This window comes from Meles meles, chromosome 6, assembly GCF_922984935.1.
Source record: "Meles meles chromosome 6, mMelMel3.1 paternal haplotype, whole genome shotgun sequence".
In the NCBI taxonomy this organism is placed as follows: Eukaryota; Metazoa; Chordata; class Mammalia; order Carnivora; family Mustelidae; genus Meles; species Meles meles.
In genome coordinates this window covers 41445686-41468433 of record NC_060071.1, presented here as the reverse complement: position 1 = coordinate 41468433, position 22748 = coordinate 41445686, and the positions used below count along the sequence as shown (strand labels likewise).

Genomic DNA, 22748 nt, shown 5'->3' with positions numbered 1-22748 from the left:
ATTTATGCAGGCACTATCTTACTAAGTGTTCTTGTAAATGCACTTATTTTAATCTTTTTAAAAAAGTGATTACAGGGATCCATATAGCAGAGTTAAGAATTAGAGACACAAGTGAAATCGTTTGTTTGAAACAAATATGGGAAAATTAGTCAATTATTAAAAGAACCCGACTTTACTTCTCCTCTGGCTTAGGTCTTCGCCCCTCCTGCACAGTATTTCTTTGTAATGGTGCCTCTCTTCCTAGACCCTCTTACTTTCCAAGCCTGCGAATACTAGTTGTTATACACAGGGAGGACCCGGAACTCACGTTCCCACGCCTACACCTACGGTGCTGCCCAGACTTCGGGATCGCTGCCTCCGGCCGACCAGCAACCAACAAGCAGGTGGCCACCCACAGCCTCGCCAGGCCTTGCCTTGGTCCTTGCCCGCGGCGGGCGCGTGGCGGGGCGCCGCGGCCTTCGAGGGCCTGCGGCGCGACGCACATGCCCGCGCCCGCCTCCCGCGTCGGCGAGAAGAAAGGGAACCCGGACGCGCGGAGGCTGACCCGGAGCCTACCCATGAGGCAGCGCGCCGGCTCCACGAGAACCCCCCCCTCTTCCCACGGCTCAGCTGCTGCTCCGCAATGGGAGCCGCCGCCGTCGCCGCTGTGTAGTTTTTCGTGCTCCTCCTTTTCCTCCTCCTCTTTCTCCTCCTCCTCAGGGCCCCAGTCAGGCCGATCCGCTCCGCTCACGGTAAGCGCCCCCCGCCCCCGCCCGCCCCGCGCTGCAGCAGGCAGAGGCCCTCCCGCGCGGCCTGCGCCGCCTCACTCCGGGGGCGCTGGGCCGGGGGTGTCGAGGCCGGCGCGGTTTGCCGAGAGCGCCCAGGGCGCGGGGGAGGGGACGGCTGCGCGGCGGCGGCCGGACGGCCATCTTGCGCCGGCCCCGGCGGGGGAGGGATCCCGGCGCGACGCGGCAGACGGCTTGGTGCGGCAGGCCGGAGCCGCGCAGGCCTCCGCCACCTCTTCCTCCGTCTCCTCCTCCGCCTCCTGCACCTCCTCCACCTCGGCACCCAGGGCCTGAGCGCCTGTTTGCCCCAGCCTGGGTTTGGCTTTTCTCTCTACTGCTCCTCTTGGTCCGCTGTACATATTGTGCCAATGTTTAGCGGGGACCCATGCTTCCCCAACAACAACGCTCCCCGGAGCCTCTTCATGGTAGACGGAGACCGGAGGGGGTTCCGAACTTCCAGGCATCCGGGGCCCGAAGGCCCCTGTCCCCTCCACCCCCCACCCCCAGCCCAGGTGATTAGTCATCCCACGCTCACACCGTCGTTCTTGTCAAAGGGACTTCCCTGCTCTGCCCGTTATTGTCTACAGAAGGGCCCTGAGGAGAAACGTGGAGTTGGGTACACAATTTACTGACCGAGTTTTCAGGTTTCACTTAATGAGACGGAAAGAATGAGCTCACTCTGAGGTTTTATCCTGCTCTACAGATGGAGTTCCTCCCAACTTAGCTCAAGTTTGAAGGCTTTTAAGGAGAAATCTTGCTAGAGAGGAGAGACCTCAAAGGGAACCCGCTTCTGCAAGCACGGGAAGACCTTGGTCCAAGGGGTTCTCTTTGTTTGCAAAGATTTGTTTTTGAAAATTCTGTGAACGTAAACTTTATTGTTTTCAGATTTGGACCGGGTCTTAAGAATTTGACGTTTTTTTCATGCCATTAGACATAAAATTGAAACCTAGAGGAGAGTTTTAAAGTACAAAAGCCACCTCATAGCATTTGTGATAAGTCCTACCTTGGGGGATTAGTGACAACTCAGGCTGTCTAAGTGGAAACTTGCTGTGCCATGGAAGGCACAGGTTTGCTTGGAGAATTGTTAGGGCTGTGTGCTGTTAATGTTTGAAACATCACTACAGATACCGTTATAATTGTATCTTGCATTTGTATCTGCCATTGATACGCTTGATTTGTACCTCTAGACCCCTTTTGGACTGTTGTGTGTTTATGGGACTGTTTGGAAGATGAGGAAAGAGAGCCTCAGGGAGACATCTTTAATGAGGTCATGTCTAGGAAGTGATAGAACCATTTCTAGAACCTTAGGTCTTCTGATTTCTCATTCAGTGCTCAGTTCACTATATTTCTTTTGTGGGAATAAGCTGACTGAGGAGAAGCAGGGAGGCGCACCTACAAAATTTAAGAAATACTCAACTGCTCCTTTTACATTTTTGTTTTTAAGAGTTTGCTTTTAGCTTTTCAACTTTTATTACTAAAGTTTTCATGTTATTTTTTCCCCCAGACATACTGAAAAGTTGAAGAATAGCCCATTTGCACATTCATATGTACCACCTAGTTTTAAAAGTGTTGCCATTTTGCCACCTTTCCTTTATCTGCTATCTTACATGTTTTTTAGTGAACATTTTCAGAGCACATTGCAGGTATCATGACAGTTCACACTGAAGTCCTGTTGATGTGTCTATATGGATATCATTAGAATAAGACCAATTTTCTGTATAAGCACAATACTGTAACTGTACTTAAGTATAATCTGTACAATCTAATATAGATATGTAGTATGTATTCACATTTTCCCCTTTGTCCCACAAAATGTCCTTTTTAGTCGTTTATTTTGGAACCAGTATCCAATCATGTACATTTGTTTCTGTTAGTTTCTTTTAATTTAGTGTAGTTTCCTCTCTCTCTCTCTCTCTTTTTTTTTTTGGATGACATTGCCCTTTTGAAGAGACCAGGCTCCCAGTAGTCTTGTAGAATAACCCTCATTCTGTATTTACTGATAGTTTCCTCTTAATTAGATTTTGATTATACCCTCTATGCCTCTATGCCTATATTTTCTGTAAACTTGAAGTTAGATCTGAAGGCTTGTGTAGATCAGGCTTACTATTTTTGGCAAGAATACTCAAGTCATGCAGTGTACTTCACATTATACAACATCAGAAGGCACATAAAGGAGGGTTATATGTTACCCTATTAGTAATCCTAAATTTGATCTCTCCAATAAAACGGTGACAGACTATCTTTCCACGCTAAGCTTTTTCTTTTGCAATTAGCAAGTAATGTAGGGAGTGATATTTTGGCATTAGTATTGGCATGAATTTACCTGCAGTAATCTGCTAATGAAATCATTGGAAGCAGTCCTCTAGAAATGGGGGTGAAGGAAAGTCGGATAGGACCAACTTATTAGTTTAGGGAACTTTGAATTGCTGCTATCCATTGCCATTGGAGCCTGACATCAGAGATGTCACAGACTTCACCTGCTTTCCAAGTTTGTTCAGGGCCCTTATAGCAGTGGTGAGCTGTGATTAATAGGAAAGTTCTTAGTTAAATGTTGGAGAACTACAAATCTCAGCATTCCCATTTCAACCATTTGTACCAGTTAACACTATCTAGTCCAGTCCTGCTTCTTAGTCCAGTGTTTTACTACTCTGAATTGGCGTTTTTAGTCGAGACAAAATGGCAAAGGAAAAGAACATATAATTTTTGTACACTCCTCTTTCCACACTTGCTTTATTTATTCAAGAGAACACTTAGAACCATACCAAGATTTTTTTCCGCCCTGTACAAATTCAGCAGGGGATGTATCTGAATGGAGTAACAATTCTGGTAAATAGAAAGTAAACTATAGTTTTAGGTGACAGGAAATTGGAGATTATTGACAACATATTTTGTTACGCTTCAAAAGTAACTTTTGAAAGGTGAGATATGTTTATTTATGACATGTTTACTAATTAAATATATAATCCTGCTTCAGAGGACTCAAAAAATCTGATTTCTCAGTCAGATTAAAGATATGAATAATGATTTAGTTGGTAATTTGTATCAAATGTGTATGTGGAATTTTTTTTTTTTTAAGATTTTATTTTTATTTTATTTAACAGACAGAGATCACAAGTAGACAGAGAGGCAGGCAGAGAGAGGAGGAAGCAGGCTCCCTGCTGAGCAGAGAGCCTGATGCGGGGCTCGATCCCAGGACCCTGGGATCATGACCTGAGCCACCCAGGCGCCCCCCTGTATGTGGAATTTTTATTCGTTTCTACAAAGTAATTTTCTTTAAAGGACTTAACTCATAACAGGAAAAAAGCTTACTGCTATTTACCATTTAGATTTAAAGGAACTATTTTTTTTGACACTTTACATTATTTTATATAAATTTTATTGTGTAATTTATAGAAAAATAAAAAGGTTATGTAAAACAACTCATTAGAGCGTTTAATTAGAATTTAGACATAATCTTTTTGTATATATCTTAAGACATGAAAAACAAATATATATCCTGCATCTAATTGCATACCACCCCTACAGTGAATATGCACACTTCTCTAGTTTTTATATACACACAAAGAACATCTTCCTTTGTTCTTCTCACTTTCAGGATAAAAAATGTGCAAAAAAATGTGGTTGAAGGGTTAGACAAAATTCGTTCCCTAGTTTCCACAAGTTCTTTTCTTAGTTGTATGAGGAAGAGTCTTCTTGGTAATAGAAGCTTTTCCTGTGTCATTCCTTTGCAAGTGATTTTGAGTCATATCTTTCAGGTATAGGTTCTGACCCTCTTAATGAGTGTATCTACCTCTTCTGTAGTCTTTACATAATATGGCTCTCCATGTTAATTTATGCAAGGTTGGGTTTTTTTTTTTAAATTTTATTTTTTTTAAGATTTATTTATTTTTAGAGAGTGTGCAAGTTGGGGGAGAGGGAGAGAAAGAATCCTCAAGCAGACTCCCTGCTCAGTGCAGGGCTTGGTCCCAGCACCCTGATCTCATGACCTGAGCCAGATCTCATGACCTGAGCCAAAATCAAGAGCTGATTAGCCACCCAGGCACCCCTGAAAGGGTTTTTGCATTCATTTATGCTTGGGAATGCATTGAGCTGAGAAGAAAAACTAGTTTTTCTTGGGAAAAGTATTTCTTTTTTTCTTTCCTTTTTTTTTTTTTTTTTAAGATTTTATTTATTCATTTGACAGACAGAGATCACAAGTAGGCAGAGAAGCAGGCAGAGAGAGGAGGAAGCAGGCTCCCTGCTGAGCAGAGAGCCCGATGCGGGGCTCTATTCCAGGACCCTGGGATCATGACCTGAGCTGAAAGCAGAGGCTTTAACCCACTGAGCCACCCAGGTGCCCCAGGAAAAGTATTTTTTCATCAAATATGTATAAGTTCAGATTATGTGCAGTTGACTTTTCTTGCTTCTCATTTGTGAAAATCCATAGAAGTTCAACCCTGTTTTTCCTGATACTGCCAGATCAAGAAAATTTCTTGCTGGGTAATACTAAGCCAGTTCTACACTTACAAAAATTTTGTCACAAGTTGTATTCCTGACAGAAATTTTAAATTCTTTTGTCCATTCTTGTAATTTTTGTATTAATCTTGGTTCTATTCTTTCTCCTTTTCTGAAGCTCTGTGTAGATTTACATCTTTCAAGCTTAGGATGTTTCACTGTCCCATGTTGTCCAGATTTTTATATCTATTTTACGGGTTTTGAAGGTATATATATATACTTGAAAATGGGCAACATTGAATGTGACTAACTACTTATCAGCTGTCATGTGAACCTGGGATGTTTCCACCTTATAAATATTGATTTGATATTTAAAATACTAATGATAAATTCTAGCTTATCATTCCAGGGCTTTTTTGCGTGTGTATCATTAAATGCAATACTTAAAGAATTTTTCGAAACTTTGAGGGTTCTTAATTTTGTTGAAGGGAAGCTGGCGATCTTCTTTGCTTCATTATTGCAAGATATTTTTAGTTCTAGATTTGTAGATGCCAGTTAGCATAACCAATCCAGTGAATTTAAAAATTTCCCACGTCATCTGTTTCCTTCTAGTCACCATCATATATACGTGTATTCAACACTTGTCCACTTATGAACTGTATCAAGTTACTCTCCTCTGAAGATTCAGTCTGAGATTTCCTAAATTTTGTCTAATATTAAGTCTAAGGTGCTTGCTATCTGTCTTTGCGTTCATTTTTTAGGTTCATCTAATAATGGTGAAATATGACCTCTGCCAGTTTTCTTTTGTTCCAAAAATGGGCAGAAAATGAAAGTTCTGAGTTCTTAACTGTATTCAGTGAAAACTAAAGACAAATGAAGATCAGGATATGCTGTGCTAACATATGTCACTTTGACCTAAGGATTATTTTGAGTAGATGGCAATTTAGAATTAATAGAAACAAAAACTGTTTTCTGTTCTCCTGTTATCCACCTAAAAGGCAGTCATAAATATCCCTTTTTGAAGATGTTTTCCCCCTTGTCCAGGGAAAGGAAGAGTGACTCTTACTACTTGAGATGGAGAGTTAATAGCAAGATGAGTTTGCATAAGCAGACTCAATGAGAATAATAATCCTTATCTTCCATTAGTTCTCCCATGTATATTCTAGTTACTTCTCCATGATTTATTGTCTCTCAAAGCTCTAATCCCCTTTCCTTTGTTAAAATGGTATAGAAGACCTTGAGTCTAACCACTTTGAGCTTTACTTCTTTTTTGTGAATTCCCGTGTATATAAATATTAATAAAAATTTTGTGGTTTTCCTTCTGTTACTCTGTTTTTTGTTAGTTTAATCCACAGGTCCCCAGGAACTGCAACATAAAAGGGTAGAAGTAAAGTTTTTTCTTCTCGGTGCAGACTGCAAAGATGATGTCTTCAGTCTTATATATCTTTTTGAAAGTTGATGCAATATTTTGTGCAAAGCAATAAGAAAATAAAGATGAGAAAAGTGAAAGATAAAGCATAGTGATGATTTATTTCATTGTTGCATTATCCTAGGCAATTAAATCATTCTTAAATTTCTTACTATTTTGTTTTTTTTTGTAAGCATAGTTGGGAATATTTGTTTAGCAATGGTGAGGTAATATGTAGGATCATGGAATTAGCAAAATATTTCAAGTGGTAGGAAAAATAAAATCAACTAAAATCACATAATGTAGCTCAGATTTATAAAAGGATTCTGTAGGCTTACATAGTAATTGTAAAATATAATGAGTTTTATTCTATTTAAAAGTAATAAGGTGTTGTTTGAAGATTTCCAGGAATAATAAAAGCTGTAAAACATCAATCTTTACAACTAGAACTACTCAAGAAAGAAAATAAAAAACTAGAATTGTTTTTATGGATTCTGATAGTATATTGAAGGTTAATGGTTAATTTGGACCATTAAATATACAGAGTTCCTCCTCTTTCCAACACATGTATTAAACCTGCCTGCCTCTCTATTTTCAGCTGTTTCCACTCCATCTATAATGAATGTGGGTAGTACTTTGAATTATTCCTTGAAGTTTCTGTTCCAAAAAAATTTTTATTGTTACCATTTTTTCTTCCCTTCCCAACTTTACCTTCAGAGCTCTTCTGTAATAAAAAATGATTAACTGAAACTCTGTAGTATCAAGGTGTAATATTTAGGCTTTTTGGCAAACTGGATTAAATAAAAAATGTATTTTTATTTCTATTATTTTTTATTCCAAAGTTTTTGCTTTTCTAGTTTAATACATCATGATGATCACATTGTGATTTTTTGGAATGGTACATGTTTTGCATCTTTTTGTTTTTAAACAGTGTTTTATTCCGTGCTTGATAAATGTTTTTTTAGAGTTGTGCTCATCATGTGAATACTGCCTGTTTAACGTTACTATTTTACTCTTTGGATTGGTATATCCAAAATTTTTGACCAGCCAGTAGCCACATAGTAATTTAGCTCTCTTTTTTAAACAGAGGCTTTGAATTGATTTATGTAGTGTAGCAGTTCTCTGACTGTAGTCTTGGGGACTTGAGGTGCTTTCAAGAGTTCTACCAGATCCTCCCTTTACTACCTACCTGTCTTGTGAGGCTGGATTTTCCTCATTTCAGCAGAGCAATGTAATGCAACAGATTAAGTGTAGAAGCAGATGAGAGAATATACAGCTGTCTTTATTAAGACAGTTATTGATGGGTTTTGCAGAAATGTAAAACAATGCCACGGCTCTAAATTTTTTGTTTTGGACAATATTTTTCACAAATACTTACATTAATATGTAATGAGTTTATTATAGTCATTTTAAAGTAAATTAATGTATTTAATTTTTCTTAATTGTTACCTTTGACAAGTCTGGGAAGCAAAACCTGAGGGCTTGGGAGGAGTCTGAGTGTTTTAGATGTAGGTAATTCCTATTTCCTGCTTTGTTTACTCATTTTGCTTTTCCCATTCAGCATTTAAGCTGATCTGACTTTGTACAGGATTGCTGACTACAGATAGAAAGGCCCTGGTGAACAAAATGGCTTTATTAAGTTCCATGGGTGAAAATAGTAATAGACCTCTCAATTTTATTGAATAGAAAAAAGTAAATAAGAAAATCGGCCCTACTTTTTTGACATTACATTGTTGGTATTTATGTTTGAGAAGTTAAAACATAAGAGTTGTCTTTCTATTATTTTATTGTAGTATTTTAGAGATTACAGAGTATATTCATAGATAATATTTCATGCTCAAAAAAATTCTTCTTTGAGATGGGTGGTTATTACCATCATCTGTCCTTTACAGGTGAGGGAATCGAGTCTCAAAAAGTTCATTTCATTCATTATTATACTTACTGGTTGCCAGATGCTGTATATTAGTTTTTTAAGATTTGATACCTTGGTCTTCCCTCATTCCAACCTCAGCCTTGTAATCCCAGGATTGAATGTTCTTTTCTTGGGTTAGAAAGCATTGGAGTAGCCTGGCAGGACAACCACCAGTGGAAGTGCCAGTTCCTAGAATATTTAGGCTGTTTAGTACCTCATTGCATTCTGGAAGCTTCTAGGTCTAGGATAGCACATCTCTGCATGGATTGGTGAGAGTTATTGAGGAGTTTGGAATTGATAAGTGATACAATGAAAACATTATTTTAGGACATTGTTAATTTGGTGGTTTTGTGTTAAATGGATGAAATCAGATCCGGAAGCTGTGAGGCCGAGTATAAAGTGAATTTTACAAAGTAAATCTTACTATGGGTGTGAGGTTTTAAGGACCTGAACAAATATATAGTGAATGGAAAATGAAGGGTGGTTGTAGGAAATATTTTGAAGGAGGACAAGAGTACTAGGGGAATTGATTAGATATGATAAGTAAAAGAGGGAAACACTGAAAAGAACTTTAAGCGCTTTGGTGGCTTAGTTGGTAAGCATCTAACTCTTTTTTTTTTTTTTCTTTTCACTTTTTAAAAAATTTCTTTTCAGCGTCACAGTATTCATTGTTTTTGCACCACACCCAGTGGCTCCATGCAATACGTGCCCTCCATAATACTCACCACCTGGTTCCCCAACCTCCCCCCCCACCCCCCCACCCCCGCCTCTTCAAAACCCTCAGGTTGTTTTTCAGAGTCCATAGTCTCTCATGATTCATCTCCCCTTCCAATTTCCCTCAACTCCCTTCTCCTCTCCATCTCCCCATGTCCTCCATGTTCTTTGTTATGCTCCACAAATAAGTGAAACCATATGATACTTGACTCTCTCTGCTTGACTTATTTCGCTCAGCATAATCTCTTCCAGTCCCGTCCATGTTGCTACAAAAGTTGGGTATTCATCCTTTCTGATGGAGGCATAATACTCCATCGTGTATATGGACCACATCTTCCTTATCCATTCGTCTGTTGAAGGGCATCTTGGTTCTTTCCACAGTTTGGCGACCGTGGCCATTGCTGCTATAAACATTGGGGTACAGATGGCCCTTCTTTTCACTACATCTGTATCTTTGGGGTAAAGACCCATAGATCCTAGATATCAGCCTTTTGTCTGTACTGTCATTTGCGAATATCTTCTCCCATTCCGTGGGTTGCCTTTTTGTTTTGTTGACTGTTTCCTTTGCTGTGCAGAAGCTTTTGATCTTGAATAAGTCCCAAAAGTTCATTTTCGCTTTCGTTTCCATTGCCTTTGGAGACATATCTTGAAAGAAGTTGCCGTGGCTGATATCGAAGAGGTTACTACCTATGTTCTCCTCTAGGATTCTGATGGATTCCTGTCTCACATTGAGGTCTTTTATCCATTTCGAGTTTATTATGTACGGTGTAAGAGAATGGTTGAGTTTCATTCTTCTACTTATAGCTGTCCAGTTTTCCCAGCACCATTTATTGAAGAGACTGTCGTTTTTCCACTGTATATTTTTTCCTGCTTTGTCGAAGATTATTTGACCATAGAGATGAGGGTCCATATCTGGGCTCTCTACTCTGTTCCACTCATCTATGTGTCTGTTTTTATGCCAGTACCATGCTGTCTTGGTGATCACAACTTTGTAGTAAAGCTTGAAATCAGGTAACGTGATGCCGCCAGTTTTGTTTTTGTTTTTCAACATTTCCTTAGCAATTCGGGGTCTCTTCTGGCTCCATACAAATTTTAGGATTATTTGCTCCAGCTCTTTGAAAAATACCAGTGGAATTTTGATCGGAATGACATTAAAAGTATAGATTGCTCTAGGTAGTGTAGACTTTTTTTTTTTTTTTTTTTATTTTTTATTTATTTATTTGACAGAGAGAGATCACAAGTAGGCAGAGAGGCAGGCAGAGAGCGTGAGAGGGAAGCAGGCTCCCTGCCAAGCAGAGAGCCCGATGCGGGACTCGATCCCAGGACCCTGAGATCATGACCTGAGCCGAAGGCAGCGGCTTAAACCACTGAGCCACCCAGGCGCCCCGGTAGTGTAGACGTTTTAACAATGTTTATTCTTCCGATCCAAGAGCATGGAACGGTCTTCCATCTTTTTGTCTCTTCAGTTTCTTTCATGAGTGTTCTCTAGTTCCTCGAGTAGAGATCCTTTACCTCTTTGATTAGGTTTATTCCCAGGTATCTTATGGTCCTTGGTGCTATAGTAAATGGAATCGATTCTCTAATTTGCCTTTCTGTATTTTCATTGTTAGTGTATAAGAAAGCCACTGATTTCTGTACATTGACTTTGTACCTGCCACGTTACTGAATTGCTGTATGAGTTCTAGTAGTTTGGGGGTGGAGTGTTTGGGGTTTTCCATATGAAGAATCATGTCATCTGCAAAGAGAGAGAGTTTGACTTCTTCATTGCCAATTTGGATACCTTTTATTTCTCTTTGTTGTCTCATTGCCGTTGCTAGGACTTCTAATACTATGTTGAAGAAGAGTGGTGAGAGTGGGCATCCTTGTCGTGTTCCTGATCTCAACGGGAAGGCTACAAGCTTTTTCCCATTGAGGGATAGATTTTATGAAGTTCAGGAATGTTCCCTCTATCCCTAGACTGTGAAGCGTTTTAAACGCTTTAAACGTTTTAAACGGATGCTGGATTTTGTCAAATGCTTTTTCTGCATCAATTGAGAGGACCATGTGGTTCTTCTCTCTTGTCTTATTGATTTGTTCTATCACATTGATTGATTTGCGGAGTGTTGAACCATCCTTGTAACCCAGGGATGAATCCCACCTGGTCATGGTGTATAATCTTTAATGTGCTGCTGGATCCTGTTGGCTAGGGTCTTGTTGAGAATCTTAGCATCCATATTCATCAGTGATATTGGTCTGAAAGGCTCCTTTTTGGTAGGGTCTTTGCCTGGTTTGGGGATCAGGGTAATGCTGGCTTCCTAAAAAGAGTCTGGAAGTTTTCCTTCTGCTTCAATTTTTTGAAACAGCTTCAGGAGAATTGGTGTTATTTCTTCTTTGAAAGTTTGGTAGAATTCCCCAGGGGATCCGTCAGGTCCTGGGCTCTTGTTTTTTGGGAGGTTTTTGATCACAAGCCTCTTACTCTTAATCTTGGCTGAGATTTCGGTCTCGGGGTTGTGAGTTCAAACCCTGAGTTAAACTGCACTGGGCATGGATCCTACTTAAAAAAAAAAATTTGTTGGGGCGCCTGGGTGGCTCAGTGGGTTAACGCATCTGCCTTCGGCTCCGGTCATGATCCTGCGGTCCTGGGATGAAGCCCCACATCAGGCTCTGCTCAGCGGGATGCCTGCTTCCTCCTCTCTCTGCCTGCCTCTCTGCCTACTTGTGACCTCTGTCTGTGAAATAAAAAAAAAAATTAAAAAAAAATTTTTTTGTTGAAAAAAAAATTTAAGGATTCAAGATCAGAAGGATGACAATTTCCTTGGTGGTAAAAGAGAAGTGCAAAGGTAGAATTAATTTTTTTTTTTTAAAGATTTTATTTATTTATTTGACAGAGAGAGATCACAAGTAGATAGAGAGGCGGGCAGAGAGATAGGAGGAAGCAGGCTCCGCACTGAGCAGAGAGCCTGATGCGGGACTCGATCCCAGGACCCCGAGATCATGACCTGAGCCGAAGGCAGCGGCTTAACCCACTGAGCCACCCAGGCGCCCAGAACTAATTTTTATAACTGAAGTAAGGTTAAGGTAACATTAAGTTCACCATTTAAATTATTTTAAAGAGTACAATTCAGTAGCATTTAGTACACTCACAGTGTTAAACAAGCATCAACACTAATCTCAGAATAGTTGTTTCAGTTTCTCAAAAGGAAACCCATTCCCATTAAGTAATCTCTCCCCATTTCCCCACCCCACAAGTCTTAGCAACCACGAATGTACTTTCTGTCTCTATGGATTATTTGCCTATTGTGGACACTTGATATTAAAAGAACCATACAATACGTGGCTGACTTCTTTCACTTAGCATAATGTTCTCAAGATTCATCAATTCAGCATGAATCAGTACTTCATTTTTTTTTTTTACTGTTGAATAATATTCCATTGTATGAATATGTCATTTTGTTTATTCATCTATCAGTTGATGAACATTTGGCTTGTTTTCACTTCTTGACTGTTATGAATAGTGCTGTAGGGCTAATTTTTGTGAAGTTATGTTCAGTTCTGGAAATACTGAATTTGACGTGAGTTTAAATATCCAGATAGCACTTTTCAGCAGTTAAGAGATGACAGGCTGGAATTTAGTTGAGGAGTCAGAGTTGGAGATTAATATTTGATGATTTTATAGGCTGCTATTGAGAACTGATGGCTAAGACTGTGAGGTATATTACATCTGTCATTTAGGGAACAATTTGTGCAGGGCTGAGGACTAAACTATATGAAAAACCTATTTTATACTGTTTAAGGAGCAAGAGAATATGGAGAATCTGTATAAAGTTAAATAGGAGGGGGTGGGTAGAGAACCAGTCTATTGTCATATAAACAGATTTCGAGGAGGATGTTTCAAGAAATTGGGATAAAACAAGGAAAATGTAAATGAAGAAAGGGTAATTTGATTTGGCAAGGGGAGGGTTATGGGGATCTTCAGTTGGATACCTTCAGTAGAATACTGTGCATGAAAATGTAGTAGCTGCACTGCTGTGCTCAACTTAGTTTTGAGTGACAGAATGCATGGTGATAACTAGAGCAAAGGGACTGCAGCCAGGGTCAGCAGGGGTTTTACTTGGATGAAATGGAGATGGTGCAAAGAGAGAGTCCCCATATCCTTATGAAGAAGGGTTCCTTTTATATAGAAGCTTTTAAGCTCCGCTGATTTAGATTGATTTGTGGATGTAAGCAGTCTACTGAAGCACAGGCCTTCTACTTAGCGCTTTTACATTAAAAAAATTTTGTTATTAGAAATGTTAAAATTTCAGAGATGGATTTATCATGATTTGAGATTTCAGATTTTGCTCTGAATCAGTGTCTGTGAAATAGAACTTGATATCATTGGGAGTTGACATCAAACAGGTTTGTTAAAATGCAGTTTATATTGTTTAAAATTATCCACTATTTTTTTTCAATTATTATTCTTTCTTTAGGAATTTACTTGCTTTGAGTAAACTCAAGAATTTTATCCTCAGTGTTGAACGTCAGCCCTGTTGCTTCATTCATTACATTAAACTTGAAAGTTTCTAGAAAATATCTATGGTAGGTTGATTACCAAAAGACTTTATTCATAATACCGAAATGGCATTTCATAATTCAACATTCTCAGAACAGTTGTTTATTTGTTTGTTTGTTTTAAACTGAAATAATAAATTCCCTTTGTTTCTGTCTAGATAAAAATTTATATCCCTATAACAGATGGATATGTTTATAATACTAGGGTTGGAAGAGCCCTTGGAGATGTTGAAAGTGACCATTTTCAATTATATAATGCTTAAATATTTCGTATTTTTCTTTGGTGATATATCAGATCTTGAGTTCATCTCATTTCCTGATACTTTAACTATTAATTGTTTTGTTCTTAGGTTGAGATGAAATCTGCTTCTCAGTAACTTTGGTCTTGTTCCTGATAGAGCAAGTGGTATGTGGCTGAAATCGCTGGCCTTTTAAGTGCCTAGATTTGAATCCTTGCTCTATTCTTAGTTGTGTTACTTTGGGCAAGGTACTTAACCTCTGTAATTCAGTTTCTACAGCTGTAAAGTGAGGATGATAATAGTGTCTACATCATAGAATTTTTGAGGATCAGACAAAATGTGTGCGTTTAACTAATGGTAATGAAGTTGTTATTATAAATAGCCTAATTTGTAATATGATAACATAATAGTATATAATGAATTAAGTAGTGTTGAAGCTCAACACTAGGAATGAAATTCTCTAGTTTACTCAAAGCTAGTAAATATTACTAATATTGTTATTATCACTTGAATCACAAAGAATAAGTTATCCTCTTTCCTTCTTTCTCATCACAAACTTAAAAATAATCTGTAAATTGTTTTTACTTCTGACACCTCTACCCCACAATCTCATGTTTCCTAGGTTAAATATCTTTAGTCTTTTGACCGAGACAGAGCTCTAATTCTAATTCATTATAATGAACATATGTTTTTGTTACCCAACATCTTCCTTCCGACTTTGGTAACAGATACCTTGATTATCCTTTGGGAAAATCTTTATCTTACTGGGCTTGTTTTTTTGTTGTTGTTGTTTTAGGTTGGTTGGGTTTCTTCTATCTCTGGTACCAGGGGGAGCATGGGATATAGGACTAAACCTATTACAAGTCCTTAGCAATAATTGGATTGACTTAAGCCAAACCAGTTAACTCCAATCAGAGCTAGTCCACTATTACTGCCCTAGACTTGAATCTTGGAAGGTGTTAAGTTGGAGCTGGTATAGTCATTCACAGTGGGGAGTCTCTTCTGAGGGTAGAAACAACATAGAATAAAACCCAGGAATGCAGATACAAAATCTAGATTTACATATCATTGTTGTACCTGTATTTAGTTCTGTGAATGAGCTGAGGAATTCTCTTTTGCTTAAGCCAGTTTGAGTTGGGTTTTCTGTTACTTATAGTTGAAGGGGTCATAGCCAATATACAATATGCCAAGTGGGGATTGATTAGGACAATAGAATAAAACCACTGTGTCTTTTAGTCTCAAATTCTGTTATTTTGACATTATATCACAAATCTGATCGTTATCAGTTCTTGCTGAAAATCCCCTCCTTGGCTTCCCATTGCTCTTGGGTTAAGGGAAAAATTCCCAATATGATCTCTAGGGTGCTGTATTGTTTGACTTCTGTCTTATCTCCTACCATATAGCCCCTTTTCTTTTCCACTCACACTAGGTTTTTTTGTTTTTTTTTTCCCTTTTCCCCCAGTTTCTCATATTTGCTGTGCCTTAGATCTTTTGTACATACATGCTGTTCTTTCTGCATGGAATGCTTCTTTTCCTTTCTGCCCTTTCCCTATTAACTCCAATCAAGGCTGAGTTCCAACCCGTTCCCTTCTTTCTTTCTTTGCCTGTTCACTGTTAACATTGCTACATGTATGATCTTTTTTTAAAATGACTTTTGAGAGGTTTGGTTTATTTAAAAAATAATACTGTATATCCATATTCTCCTCTTTGGGGGGACCTTTTCTCCTACTCTTGGTGTGACCATTTTCAGAATGCAGTATTCTGCTTAAAATAAAAATTAGAATCTTTCAGAAATTGGTTAAGATTTGGTGAGGTATCTTCTAAAGTTTCTATGATTCGTCTGTAGGGTTTAGCTGCTAGTGATCAGATGTTTCTAATTGTACATTTTGTGTGGTTGAAATGTGCCCTTTTTAAGAAGTCTGTGGTTTTTAACAATAACCGATTAACTGGACTGATTCTAAAAAAGTATAGATACTGAGTTTTCTAACAATAAAGTATTTTAAAAAATAAGAGGCATAAAAGGGGGAAGTACTTTTTTTTTTTTTTTTTTTTAGGGGGAAGTACTTTTATTTGTATTTTTATTTATTTGAAATTGGGTTTCATCTGCTTAATGTTTATAAATTAAGTTAATTTCTTTATAAAATTTCATATTTAAACATCTGAATTTTATCAAATAGTTGTGGTCTTTTTTAATTATATAGGGTTTATTGCTTAGGCTATAAGGTTTGTATTTCTGTGATTTATATGCCAAGGTACACATCATCATTCTCTGTTTTTCTAACCCTGTTACAGTTAATTTCCATGATGGGATCAATAGGTGATGGATATTAAGGTGATAGAGAAGTGGAATTTTTAAAATGGCTCTCTGTCCTCAAAAGACTATGTATGTTTTTAAGATAATGAACATTAAAATGAATTTTCTAGTATCAGTTTGAGATAGCCAGAAATTCTTGAGAGATCACAGAACCAGGGTTGGAAATACTAAATTGTTATTCATAGTTAAGAACTCACTTTGAATCCTTAAAGCTCTGTTCATTTGGGATAGACCTCTATTTCGGTATGCCGTTAGTCACAAAGACTGAAGAATTGTTTATAAAATGAAATAGACTGTAAACCAAAGTTTTAAAGTTAGTGGAATGATTTGAATACCCGATTTCTTGTGAAATTTGTGAGAGGAAAAAAATGACAGTGTTCTGGTGACCCTGTATCATCAAAATCAGTCTGCTGAAAAACTCTTCTAAGTATATAAGTAAAATTATTAAAGGTTTAGTGTTTCTTACAGCTAGCTTGTTAATTTTAGACATAATTTATGAGTTAGTTGAACATTATTTGTATATGCTATCCTTATTTTGAATAATTCAGTATTTAAAATAATTACATTAATTTTGGTTTTGTATTTTCCCTTTTATGTTAATCTGGTTTTTGATGTTTCCAATTTCTTGGTTAGGAATGCAGGCCCCCAATTAAAACTTTATCTTTGTAATGAGAAAAGAACAAAGATTAACTTTACAATATGGTTTCTCAGATTATTTCATTGAATAACTTTTGGGTCTGGGGAAATGGACCATTCACCATTTCAATTCACCATATTCCTCACTTTTTTATTTTACTTGCTGCTTACTCATTTTTAAAAAGGATTTTTTTAGAAGTTAAAATACAGTGATGGATGTAAAATGAAAGTTTTTTTTTTTTCATGGAAATGGCATAAAGCACTTTATCTGAATGTTAATTTTTATCTGCTGGTATCTTTGAATTAGATATTTGTTTTATTCTATGAGACTAGTAATATGTAATTTAACAGTATTGATACATTGTAGGTCTCTGTGTTATGTTTATATGAAGGTATAAAATTTTTTATGTGTTTTCACTAGGTTTCAAATGCTTCTTTCTTAAAGAGATGAAAATATGGTAGGATAGATTTGCTGCTACATTCTAGAAGGTGTACTTACAAAACTAACATGTCATCATGTGAAATACTATTGTAATGAAGATCTTAAAAAACAAAATAATTTCTGAATGCTCAGCTGATAGCTTTTAAATTCTAGTATACTAACAAAATTGTGATCTGTTCTTAGGGTTCTTGAAAATGGTATTAAGCACAGAGTTAAAAATTGTTAAGATTTATTGGATTATTTCTGTGTGCCAGGCACTGAGTTATATGCTTTATGTATGTTGTCTAATTTAATTTTCACTATAACTTTATGAAATAAGTTAATATGTATAGTGAAGCAAGGCACAGAGATTAACTTTCCCAAGGTCATCCGGCTAGTAAATGGTTGAGTCAGAATTTGAATGTGGCATTCATTCTTCACCATGTTTTACTGTTTATTGTTAATAAATGTTTAAAGTACACAGTATTCAGTATAGAGCTAAATTAGGCTGTAGAGATTATTAGAGCCAAGACCCAGAATTGTAAGGTGATTTGATTGAAAGTTGTAGCAATGCTGAGGCTATGATTTGGTTCTTCTGGCTTCTGGCCTAATGCTCTTTCTTCATGTGCAGACTCTACAGTTGTGGTTCATAGAATTGCTTAATCTTTTATCAGAAAGTAAATAGAACTATATCCAGTACATAACACACCTGTGCCATACTGTGTGCTTAGGTACCAGAGAAAATGCATTACCTTTATTTAACACAGTAATATTTTATCAGGTGATACCTCTGAATGGATAAAAGTAAATTTTTCTAACAATTAAAAATTTAGACCTACATTTCCATTGATTTTTTTAAAATATCTATAGAAAAAATTAAGATATTGTTTAATTTTAGATGTATAAAAGCTGAAAAAAATAGTAAGATAGGAATTAAAAATATTTATGCGAGCAGTCTCCAACAGTGAATGAATGATTTTCTAAAAAATGTTTGGTAAGTCAGTTAATTGGAATTTATGTTTTTCTTCATAGAAACAAGTATATTAAACATGGTCGTAAAACAAGTCAGTAGCTGAAATTGAGTGTTCTTTTTTTCTGGCTATTTTGGGGCTCCATCTGAGCTGTAGCAGCCATTAAGAGACACTTTGGAACTTTGAGATCCCCACTGCATACCTTTGCTGGATATTCTACTTCCATGGTAGCTGATTTAATCCTTCATAGAATTCTGTTCCTTACCACCAAAATTCTGAAGTGGTGACCTGAGAGGTTTTTATGGTGGTAATTTTGACATCCTTCAGTGGCTAAGATGCCAAAGGAATTCATGAAAGTGTTTATTAACCAGAACAAAATACGGCAATGATTCTTTAGTCCTGTGTTATCCAGTGGAAGTGTTCTGTAGCTTTCCCATACAGTAGAGTAGTAGCTACCAGCCACATGTGGCTTTTAGCATTTGAAATATGGCTAGTAAAACTGAGGAACTGAATTCTAAATTTTACTTAATTTTAATTAGTTTAAACTTACATAGTCACATGTGGCTAAGGGCTACTATAATATACAATACAGCTTTAGGCTGAAATTATGGTTCTAATTACATCTGAGAATTTCCAACTTTATAGTGTGTTTGAGACTACATCAGTTGAGGTTTCTGAGGTTTCCTTGAGCTTTTGAAGTAAGTTATCTTAAAGTTATCTCTATCATAGCAGGCAGTAGATGTCTGTTCGTATAGACAAGTCAGTCATTAATTGAATATTTGTAAATTGAATACTAATTTCAGAGTTTTGGTAAGAGATATTTATATGATCACTTAGCAAAAAATACATATATGTCAACTATATAATATTCAATATAAACATTATTAGAACCCAATATAACTACTGAAATAAAAAATATTATATTTGAGTCTCATAAGCTATGTAATTGTGGCTCTTGAAAAATATTCTAGCTAACAAGTAGGTCCTTAACATGAGCAAAAATTGTCATGTATTTATCTCCTTGACATATTCATAATATTGATACTAGTTTAGAGGTACGCTACAACTTTTTAAATAATTGAGTTCATGAGATTTAAATAGACTTCAGAACTTGGTGAATTCATTTAAACACAAAATATATTAGAGTCTTGGCCCATGGGTGGCTCAGTCGTTTAAGTGTCCAACTTTTGATTTTGGTTCAGGTCATGATCTTAGGGTCATGGAATTGAGCCCCATGTGGGGCTCTGTGCTCAGCAGAGTCAGCTTGAGGATTCTCTGTCGTTCTCCCTCTGCTCTGTGTTGTCTCTCTCTCAAATAAATCAGTAAATCTTAAAAAAAAAAAAAGATCGTTAGAGACTCTTGTGATACTATTTAAAACATATATAACAGTAACTTCTGAAATTAAAGTTAGTTATTTTTCCCTGTGGATTCATGCAGTTCAAATAAATTGGGAACTAAAAAGCAGGAAAATTTGTTTATGTCAGACCGAGGATAAGGAGAAATATAAAGATTGAATTAGTGTGCATTTTAGTATTTTAGGTATCTGCCATCTAGTTTTTATCTCTTTTTGCTTTATAACTAAAAGTTATTTTAAAATTTGTAAATTTTAGGGTGCCTGGGTGGCTCAGTGGATTAAAGCCTCTGCCTTCTGCTCAGGTCATGATTCCAGGGTCCTGGGATCGAGCCCCATATTGGGCTCTCTGCTCAGCGGGGAGCCTGCTTCCTCCTCTCTCTCTCTCTCTTTCTGCCTGCCGCTCTGCCTGCTTGTGATTTCTGTCAAATAAATAAATAAAATATTTTAAAAATTTGTAAATTTTATAAAATTACGCTGTTGTGTGTTTGGGAATCCAGAATATTTCTTGTTTTAAATAAATGAATTAAAATTTCTTTTTGATAATTTTTATTCTAATAACAATATCTTTTCAATCCCAAAGAAATATAGGTATATTAGATTATAAATTTCTGAAGGCAAGGACCATGACTGTTTTTTCCCTAGAACTTAGCACATTATCTTACATTTAGAAGGCAATGAGTTCTTACTGTTTTTTTTGGTTTGTTTATTTATTTATTTATTTATTTTTTAAAGATTTTATTTATTTATTTGACAGAGAGAGATCACAAGTAGGCAGAGAGGCAGGCAGAGAGTGAGAGGGAAGCAGGCTCCCTGCCGAGCAGAGAGCCCGATGCGGGGCTCGATCCCAGGACCCCGAGACCATGACCTGAGCCGAAGGCAGCGGCTTAAACCACTGAGCCACTCTACACCCAGCCTGGGCCTCAAACTACCCTGAGAACAAGAGTGGTATGCTCTTTTGACTGAGGTAGTCCAGGCGTTCCAATGAGTAGTTACTTTTGAATGAATTAATCTGTGATGAAATATGTCCAATTTTCTCTCCCTTTCCAATTAATTTTCTTTCCCTTTAAAGGTCTTTGATTAAAAAATCAGAAATATATAAACTAAAATTTATTTAAAGTTATGTTTTCTTGTGGAAATAATTACATTTATGTCTGAAATGTGAATAGGTTGTAAAGATTAGTATCCCTTAGTATTTGAAAATTCAGACTTGCTAAAACAATACATCATAAAGTGATTACTCATTTTTATAAAAGGGCACTTAAAAAAATATTTGTAGGTTAATAATTCAGACTTCTTCCAAGGAGTAAGTTTAATAGAATTACCATTTTATTTACTGAATTTGCGTTCATTCAGGAATGAACCAATTATATAAAGTTGCAAGTATACGTCAGACATATCAAACTTAAAAATTGAGCTTTTTGTAGGAAAAAAGATTAAGTATGTATACATTTAATTTAATGAGATCCACTCTAATACTAGGTATCTTTATTTTATAGGAAGGAAAACTGAGATATAAGTTGCTCTCTTGTCTGGAGTCACATGGTGAGTTTCGAGATCAAAATTAGATCCAAGAATTTCTGAACCCCAAGTTTCATATTTCAATATTTGACATTACTTAAAGTGACTCATAAAATTGACTGATATCATGTGTCAGTACTTAGGTGACAATTTACAGAAAGTCAACTCTGCAACTTGATGGGCGACAACCCTTTTCAGCCAAAAAGTAAGTGTTGCTGCCACAACTGATACTAGTATACGTGGCTTTTGTACTAATAAATTTGCTTCAATAGAAAGGAGGAGAGGTAGGCACATTTTCTTAAAGACAAAAAAACTTAAAGTTGTTAGAGTAACAAATGCTCGCATAATAGATAATGTCAATTAAGAAATGAGTACAGTAGAAATGAAGTGTTTTTTCTTCTTATGACCAGTGATAACTATTAGGTCAGTGTACATAATTACCTCTGTTTCTTTTATGCATAGACAAAAAATAATTACTTCTAAAAAACATAAAGCTCTTTTGTGTCTATAAATTTTTTTTCCTCAACAATCTATCCTGAGTGTACTGACAATGGCAATGCCCTGTTAAGAAGAATGAGGAAGACCTTTGTATTCTGTATTGTTTGCTAGGGCTTCTATAACCTAGAACCATAGACTGGATGGCGTAAACAACAGAAATTTATTTCAGAATTTCTCACAGTTCTGGGGACTAGAAGTATGAGATCAAAGCATTGGTGGGGTTGATTCCTTTTGAGGGCCTTGAGGGAAGGATATGTTCCGGGCTCTTTCCTTGGCTTATAGATGCCCATATGCTTCCTATGTCTTTAGATAGTTTTACCTCCAAGCGTGTATGCATGGTCTGGTCTCATCTTTTAAGGATGCCAGTCATATTGAATTAGCACCCACCCTAATAACTTCATTTTAACCTCACCACCTCTTTAAAGACCCTGTCTCCAAATATAGTAATATTCTGAGGTACTGATGGTGAGGACTTTAACATAGGAATCTTGGAAAAACATAGTTCATCCCATAACGCAAACTGATCAGAAACTTTTATTATCCATATACAGTAAGTTGCCTAATTTTTAAAAATTACGCATTGTCGGGGCCCCTGGGTGGCTCAGCAGGTTAAGCCTCTGCCTTCAGCTCAGGTCATGATCTGAGGGTCCTGGGATCGAGTCCCACATCGGGCTCTCTGCTCAGCAGGGAGCCTGCTTTCCCCCTCTCTCTCCCCCTGCCTGCCTCTCTGCCTGCTTGTGGTCTCTGTCAAATTAATTAATTAGAAAAAAAAAAAAGAAAAAAGAAAAAAAAATTACGCATTGTCTGACCACTTAGTTTCCTAGTCCGTAAATTATATACCATGTGCCTATTGGCTATCTAGTCCATAAATTATATACTATGTGCCTATTGGCTATCTAGTGTATAGAAGGAAATACACTCAAAGAGCTCAGTTTGGTCTTGGGACATATAATATTTTTAATCATTTGACTTGCAGAATTCTATATAATTAATAAAACAATATAGTTTAGAAAAAGGGATCAGTTCATGATGTTC

At 37.0% G+C, this 22748-nt stretch overlaps 1 protein-coding gene across 11 annotated transcripts in view; it reads left to right on the top strand.

Annotated features, from left to right (window-relative positions):
* Window positions 1-586: 586 nt before the first annotated feature.
* The window catches only part of ZNF280D (zinc finger protein 280D), a 141227-nt gene continuing 119065 nt past the window's right edge, over window positions 587-22748 (top strand). For 5 of the 11 annotated variants that reach the window (XM_046008433.1, XM_046008444.1, XM_046008442.1 and 2 more), the window contains exons 1-3: window positions 638-731; window positions 21194-21239; window positions 21352-21420. In XM_046008433.1, coding sequence (XP_045864389.1) covers window positions 21393-21420 — 28 coding nt within the window. In that variant the 5' untranslated portion in view covers window positions 638-731; window positions 21194-21239; window positions 21352-21392. Of the gene's footprint in view, window positions 732-21192; window positions 21240-21351; window positions 21421-22748 lie in introns of those variants that run through there. The other 6 variants (XM_046008437.1, XM_046008435.1, XM_046008434.1 and 3 more) reach the window with 5 other exon arrangements.